This window comes from Pygocentrus nattereri, chromosome 20, assembly GCF_015220715.1.
Source record: "Pygocentrus nattereri isolate fPygNat1 chromosome 20, fPygNat1.pri, whole genome shotgun sequence".
Lineage (NCBI taxonomy): Eukaryota > Metazoa > Chordata > Actinopteri > Characiformes > Serrasalmidae > Pygocentrus > Pygocentrus nattereri.
The window spans coordinates 2,106,726-2,114,823 of NC_051230.1; the positions used below are offsets into that span (position 1 = coordinate 2,106,726).

The 8,098-nt window shown below is 44.5% G+C and overlaps 1 protein-coding gene across 1 annotated transcript in view; it reads left to right on the forward strand.

Annotated features, from left to right (window-relative positions):
- Nucleotides 1-8,098, forward strand: part of aacs (acetoacetyl-CoA synthetase) — a 78,619-nt gene that overhangs the window by 6,037 nt on the left and 64,484 nt on the right. Inside the window, exons 3-4 of the mRNA XM_037531347.1 lie at nt 1,348-1,468; nt 4,357-4,470. Coding sequence (XP_037387244.1) covers nt 1,348-1,468; nt 4,357-4,470 — 235 coding nt within the window. The remainder of the gene's footprint in view (nt 1-1,347; nt 1,469-4,356; nt 4,471-8,098) is intronic.

The window sequence follows — 8,098 nt, forward strand, 5'->3', positions numbered from 1 at the left end:
TTCCCTTCGCTGGAACTAAGGGTTCTAGACCAGCCCCTGGAAAACAACCCCATCTCATTATCCCTCCTCCACCAAACTTTACAGCTGACACAGTGCAGTCAGGCAGGTAACGTTCTCCAAACCCAGACTCGTCCATCAGACTGACAGATGCAGAACAGTGGCATTCTTTCACTAATGGGTGTAAAGACAGGCTGCATGGCTGGGTGCTTGATGGATGGATGGAAGGATGGATGGAAGGAAGGATTCTGCTATAGTTACAATGTCCAGCCTCTAATAATAGAAGAACCCTTTTTGGTGCTGTATAGAACTGTTTTCAAAAGGGCTCTATATGGAACCATATTAACACATTCCCAGTCAATCTGAAGAACCATTTCACCATGCAAGGAACCATTTAAACATAAAATAGTTCTTTGAGTGTTAAATGGTCCGACATAGAACCTAAAGAAGCATCTTTAAGTGTGCAGTAATGACCCATGTACGCTTGTTAGTTTGAACTGTATTGCAGTTGCTCTTTTTAAATGAGCATATTGTCATGACAACAAGTCCAAAAGTAGCATAATATTGTTTTGTACACCTAAAAAATGATTTAACTGTTGTTAAAATGACTTGTTCCAATGCTACTGTTGGAGCAAAGCTTAGGTTCTCCAAAATGGTAACTTTACAGGAGAGGGAAAAAACCTACTTTACTTTTAATGTAAGTCAATGGAACCAGAATTTTTTTCCATGTCATTTTGGGTCGTTTCTTTTAGTCCATTCATCATGAAATTTACACGCGATATAAAGAGCAACAGGCGTTTTCAAATTAGGTCAAAAACTGAAAAACGGCAGAAGTGGAGATACGAGGTTTTGGCATGAGAGGAGCGCAATACTATGGACGATGTACATTTAGTATATGAGAATTAATGGAATATTATAAAGTTATCTCATCTGTGCAAAGGCTAGAAATATTAGTCCCTTAACGGGGAAATTTCACCCTCGCATTTAACGTGCAGTGAAACACCACATACACACTAGTGAACACACACACTAGGGGGCAGTGAGCACACTTGCCCGGAGCGGTGGGCAGCCCTATCCACGGCACCCGGGGAGCAGTTGGGGGTTAGGTGTCTTGCTCAAGGACACCTCAGTCATGGACTGTCGGCTCTGGGGATTGAACCGGCGACCTTCCGGTCACAGGGCTGGTTCTCTGACCTCCAGCCCACGACTGGTTACATTGAGGGGAATCTGTGGTTATTCTCTTTGAGTGCGTGGAGTAAAAACTAAAGGAAGCGATTTGAGGAAGTTTGGATTCCTAGATTTCCTTACCAAACTTTAAAGTTGAAGCCTTCTGCTCCTGCTGTCTCTCAGGTGGTGGACGTGTCTAAGAACATTTCGGACGTTCCCGAGTGGTTTAAGGGCAGCAGACTGAACTACGCGGAGAACCTGCTGAAACACAAAGACCAGGACAAAGTCGCTCTCTACGCTGCAGGTGAGCGTCTGGATCGTTCTACCAAAACACGTCTGGGACTTTTAACTGATCTCGGACTTTAGGCTAAAATCCTTTTGCTCTGAGAGGCTCTAAACCTCAATTAGGATTATTTTATTAAAACAAACGATTTAACCCATTTCTCCTTTTCACCTCTACCCCTTGTTTTCGAGTGTCTCCCCTCTGAACTGAGCTACAGGGCAGTGGTTGAGATCTTCCCTCTGAAATGAGACCCTCTAATAAAAGAGCATCACTTCATTATCAGCTACTAGCGCCGCTCTGTAGGCGACCCTGCCCGTCTGCAGGGACAGCAGAGGAGGGGAAAGTTCAGCTCCTCACTGCTGGGCTTTAGTTACATTTAGGGATCATACGCCTTCAAAGAGGGGGGCAGTTATTTATTATCACCCCCCCTAATTCTTCAGTGATATGAAGCTGAAGTCAGAGATTCTCCAGATTCTGGTTCAAATTTTCCAGTTCCACCTTAAACGTAGCTGAAGAACCTCCGTTTGGAGGACCATGTAGCCCAAACACTTCATCCCACCCCTCTACCTCAACAAGAATCGGGACGCCCTGCCCCCTAGATTTAAATGCAAACTCCGTGCTGAGAATGACCCACCACCCAAACAGTACCTGCTCTGTGAGGGTCCATGGGGGTCCTGACCACTGAAGAACAGGGTAACAGAGTATCAGAGAAACAGATGGACTACAGTCTGTAACTGTAGAACTACAGAGAGCAGCTATACAGTAAGTGGAGCTGATGAAGTGGACAGGAGGTGGTCAGGATGTAGAGCCCTAGCCTCCTGGCGTTTTATCTAAGGAGCTCTGCTCGCCGCTCGCCGCTCTATCTATCCTGATTCTATACGTCTGTCTTAGTGGGACGAACTCCGTGAGAGGGTTTCTAGGCATGTGCGCGAGCGCCTGTGTGATTTGTATCTCCGTAGATAAGAGCTGCCTCTGAGGCACTCTGGCTAATGTAGGGCTAAACGAATTGCGGGCAGTGATTTGATTTGCGGCTGCGGTGTTGGGGCAGGAGCGTCTGTGTCCTGTAGGAGGGCTGATGTAATTGCTTGGCTTTCATTGATCGTCCAGCCTGCGTCATCGCAGTAATGAAGGAGCTGTGATGACCGCGAAGACCACGAGCCGTTCAGATCTACAGCGGTGACCGGGCTGACCGCCTCGGCTCCCTTCACTGCAGGTTTAGGTGCTCAGGCTGCGTCCAGGTGGAAGCGTGAAGTTTATTACAGACAATCGGGTGAAACGTGAGGAAAAGGGATGTGATGTCTTTACTTGGGACTCGACTCGGGACTTGACTCAAGACTCGACTATCTTTACGCGGGACAGGCCTCGCGACTCGCCTGTACTGACTCGGCACTTGACTCGGGACTCGACTATCTTGGGACTCAACTCTAGACTCGCCTGTACTGACTCGGCACTTGACTCGAGACTCGACTATCTTGGGACTCAACTCTAGACTCACCTGTACTGACTCGGGACTTGACTCGAGACTCAACTATCTTTATTTGGGACTTCACTCGAGACTCACCTTCACTGACTTGGCACTTAACTCGAGACTCGACTATCTTTACTTGGGACTCGACTTGAGACTTGCCTGTACTGACTCGGGACTTGACTTGAGACTCAACTATCTTTACTTGGGACTTGACTCGAGACTTGCCTGTACTGACTCGGGACTTGACTCAAGACTCGACTATCTTTACGCGGGACAGGCCTCGCGACTCGCCTGTACTGACTCGGCACTTGACTCGGGACTCGACTATCTTGGGACTCAACTCTAGACTCGCCTGTACTGACTCGGCACTTGACTCGAGACTCGACTATCTTGGGACTCAACTCTAGACTCACCTGTACTGACTCGGGACTTGACTCGAGACTCGACTATCTTGGGACTCAACTCTAGACTCACCTGTACTGACTCGGGACTTGACTCGAGACTCAACTATCTTTATTTGGGACTTCACTCGAGACTCACCTTCACTGACTTGGCACTTAACTCGAGACTTGACTATCTTTACTTGGGACTCGACTTGAGACTTGCCTGTACTGACTCGGGACTTGACTTGAGACTCAACTATCTTTACTTGGGACTTGACTCGAGACTCACCTTCACTGACTTGGCACTTAACTCGAGACTCGACTATCTTTACTTGGGATTCGACTCGAGACATGCCTGTACTGACTCGGGACTTGACTCGAGACTCGACTAACTTCATTTGGGACTCGACTCGAGACTTGACTATCTTTACTTCGGACTCAAGTGTGAAGATTTGAGCTTTTTCCTACCTTTAGAACCTTCATACTGCTCTGGGTGCTGTTCCAAATCCAGCTTTAGGATCATGCGACTTCTCTAAATTCCACGTATGGAACGTATATAAAGGGTTCTGTTTTCAAAGATCTAGAACACCTTACCAATAAACATCCATCAGACTCCTTCAGTCACTGATTTGAACAGTTTTCTGGTTTTTTCTTCAGCGTTTAAATCGTTTTTTACTGCTTCTCTTGTTTTTGTTATAAATTTATTTTTACTTTCATGTTGTTTGTTGTATTTTATTGTATTTTTATTTGTATATTTTATAATATATCCTTTATATTTCAATTGTTGCATTATTTTATTATTTATTTTATTTTTTGATTAACATTTTTCTACTTTCTGTTTTTTTTTTAATTTTTTTACTTTTTTTTTACTGTGTAATGTGAAGCAATTTGAGCTGCATTTTAAATATATGAAATGTGCAACATAAATACACTATTATTATTATTATTATTATTATTATTTCTGATCCAGTCTGATTAGTGTTGCCCTGGTATGTGTGATTTCTGTCTGTAATGTTTACTGTGTGTGTGTGCACGTGTGTGTGTGTGTGTGTGTGTAGCGGAGGGGAGGGAGGAGATCGTTAAGGTGACGTTCGCGGAGCTGAGGCGGGACGTCGCTCTGTTCGCCGCGGCGATGAGGAAGATGGGCATTAAGACGGGAGACCGAGTCGTAGGTGAGTGTCCCAACCACGATGAGCAAATATGATATACTGTTATGAATAGAGACGTATAATACATTAATAATAACCATAATAATAATAATAATAATGCTTTCACTTAGGTGAAAATCCCAAGGTGCTACAAAGCCAAACTCAACAGTGATAAAAGCATAACATGTACAAAAGAGACATGCCCTGGCCTAAAAAAGGAGAAATAAATAATTAAATAAGTGAATTAATGAATAATAAAAGCATCAAACCGCTATGACGTTTAATAAAAGCCATTTCTAAGTAAAACACCTCATAGTGCTCCGATCTGGAGCTGGTGATTCAGCGGCGTCAGCAGATCTGCTGTCTGAACAAAAGCTCCCTCTAAAACTCCAGCAGCACTGCTGTGTCTGATCAACTCGCACCAGCGCAACACACACTAACACACCACCACCACGTCAGTGTTACTGCAGTGCTGAGAATGACCCACCACCCAAACAGTACCTGCTCTGTGAGGGTCCATGGGGGTCCTGACCACTGAAGAACAGGGTAACAGAGTATCAGAGAAACAGATGGACTACAGTCTGTAACTGTAGAACTACAGAGAGCAGCTATACAGTAAGTGGAGCTGGAGAGTGAATGTGGAAATAAGGCTGCTTGGTGTGTATGAACATATACAAATGTGTGTGTGTGTGTGTGTGTGTGTGTGTGTGTGTGTGTGTGTGTAAATGGTTCCTTTGAGGGTTCTTCATACTGAGGTATTTGGCAGAAACCACCGAACCTGTGTAAACACACCCGCACTGCACTTTCAGCAGAGTGAAGAAGAAAGACTGGCTGTGTGTGTGTGTGTGTGTGTGTGTGTGTGTGTGTGTGTGTGTGTGTGTGTTATCGTTTATTTATTTCTTCATTTGACTAATTTACTAATGCTTTAATAATGGGTTTATATTCATTACTTGTTGAGCTAAGGCAGTTTGCCGTCTTGCGCAGCTCTGTTCTAACATTTCTAACGGCTTTCTACTAATTATTGACGTCTAATTAACTGAAACCTACAAACAGTTGTAGCATCATATTAGAAAGATGTATACATGCATCAGCAGCAGAATCATTTTTATTTGAATGAAATCTGTGATTGCCAACCTTTGGTAACGTCACAGGAGAAGAATAAAACCAACTTTATTTCTAATGTAAGTCAATGGAACCGGAGTATTTTCCAAGTAATTGTGGCTGTTTCTTTTGGTCTGTTCGTCATGAAATTTACAGACAGTGTAAAGGAAAACAAGCGTCTTCAAATCATGTCAAAAGCTGAAAAACTACAAAAACGAAGTTTTGTTCCGACAGCAGCGATATACACACACTGTATTGCCAAAAGTATTCGGCCGTCTGGCTTCACACGCATATGAACCTGAGTGACGTCCCATTCTTAATCCATAGGGTTTAATATGATGTCGGCCCACCCTTTGCAGCTATAACAGCTTCAGCTCATTTGGGAAGGCTTTCCACAAGGGTTAGGAGTGTTTATGGGAATTTCTGACCGTTCTTCCATAAGAGCATTTGTGAGGTCAGACACTGATGTTGGACGAGAAGGCCTGGCTCACAGTCTCCGCTCTAATTCATCCCAAAGGTGTTCTATGGGGTTGAAGTCAGGACTCTGTGCAGGCCAGTCAAGTCCTTCCACACCAAACTGGCTCATCCACGTCTTTATGGACCTGCTTTGTGCACCTGGTCATGTTGGAACAGGAAGGGGCCGTCCCCAAATGTATATGTATGTATGTGTATATGGCTTATACACTCACTGGCCACTTTATTAGGTTCAATTGCTTGTTAATACAAATAGCTGATCAGCCAATCACACGGCTGCAACTCACTGCATTTAGGCCTGTAGAGGTGGTCAAGACGACTTGCTGAAGTGCAGACCGAGCATCAGAACGGGGAAGAAAGGGGATTTAAGGGGCTTTGAACGTGGCGTGGTTGTTGGTGCCAGACGGGCTGGTCTGAGTATTTCAGAAACTGCTGATCTGCTGGGATTTTCACACACAACCATCTCTAGGGTTCACAGAGAACGGTCCGAAAAAGAGGAAATGTCCAGTGAGCGGTCAGTTGTGTGGACGAAAATGCCTTGTTGATGTGAGAGGTCAGAGGAGAACGGGCAGACTGGTTCCAGATGATAGAAAGACAGCAGGAACTCAAATAACCAACCAGGATCTCTGAGGAACGTTTCCAACACCTTGTTGAAAGTCTGACATGAAGAATTAAGACAGTTCTGAAGGCAAAAGGGGGTCCAGCCTTTTACTAGCAAACGTTATTATGTATTATTATTAAGGTATTAGGTGACTAGCTGTGCCTAATAAAGTGGCCGGTGAGTGTATATGTAACAATGTTTCCTCACTGCTGTCAGGACAAAAGCTCTCATCTCCATTTTTGTTGTTTTTCAGTTTTTTGACACAATTTGAAAAGACCTGTTGACCTTTATTTTGTGTGTAAATTTCATGATGAATGGACCAAAAGAAACGGCACAAAATGACTTGATAAAAATTCTGGGTTCCATTGACTTCCATTAAAAGTAAAGTGTGTTTTTTCCTCCTCCTGTAAAGTTACCGTTTTGGACATACGAGGTTTTGTTCAGACAGCAGCATGATGGATGGCTGGCTGAAAGGCTGGATGGCTGGATGGGTGGGTGGATGGGTGGATGGGTGGATGGGTGCATGCATGGCTGGATGGCTGGATGGGTGGGTGGATGGGTGGATGGCTGCATGCATGGCTGGATGGATGGATGGCTGGCTGGCTGGATGGCTGGATGGCTGGCTGGATGGCTGGATGGCTGGATGGCTGGATGGCTGGCTGGATGGCTGGATGGCTGGATGGGTGGATGGATGGGTGGATGGATAGATGGAGGACGCATTATTACATATACAAGGTTGCGTATCGTCAATGTTGGGACAGAACCTTGCTTCTCTGTTTTTATCTGTTTTCTTTTTTAAACATAGTTTGAAAACACCAGCTGCCCGTTTACAGTGTGCTATAGTTTTAAAATGAGTGGACCAATAGAAATAAGAGAGATACAGAAATATGTAGTAAAATATTTTGACATTAGAAATTAACAAGTGGTATTTTATTACAACAATGAGAATGTGGCGTGTGTGTGTGTGTGTGTGTGTTTCTCTGTGTATGTGATTGAGAGTGTGTGTGAGGCAGGGTGGTACATTGTGTAGTCCATTAGCTGTATTACTCTCTCTCTCTGTCTCTCTCTCACTCTGTGCTGCAGTAATAAATTAGGTGGATGTCCGTGTGCAGTGACTCATACAGCCACGTATCTCACACACACACACACACACACACACACACACACACACACACGGATGCAGGTTTGGACTCTCTAGCCGGTTAAACAGGCTGTGGATGTGATGTCACTGATTTTCACACTAAAGCCAGAGATAAAGCCCAGCAGCTCTGCTTGTACTGATACACTGTACAGTTCCCTTTCCAGGCTCCGCCCACAGATGACTTTACTAGAATTTCTTGTTTTCAGAAATGCAGTTGAGCTCTTACAATCTAGTCCAACCCTCTGTGGTCTGAGTTCGTCTTCTCGATGTGTTCATCTCTCCTGAAATCCTCCTCTAAAGGCTCGTCATAGAACCTGATCCTCATGTGTTTCATA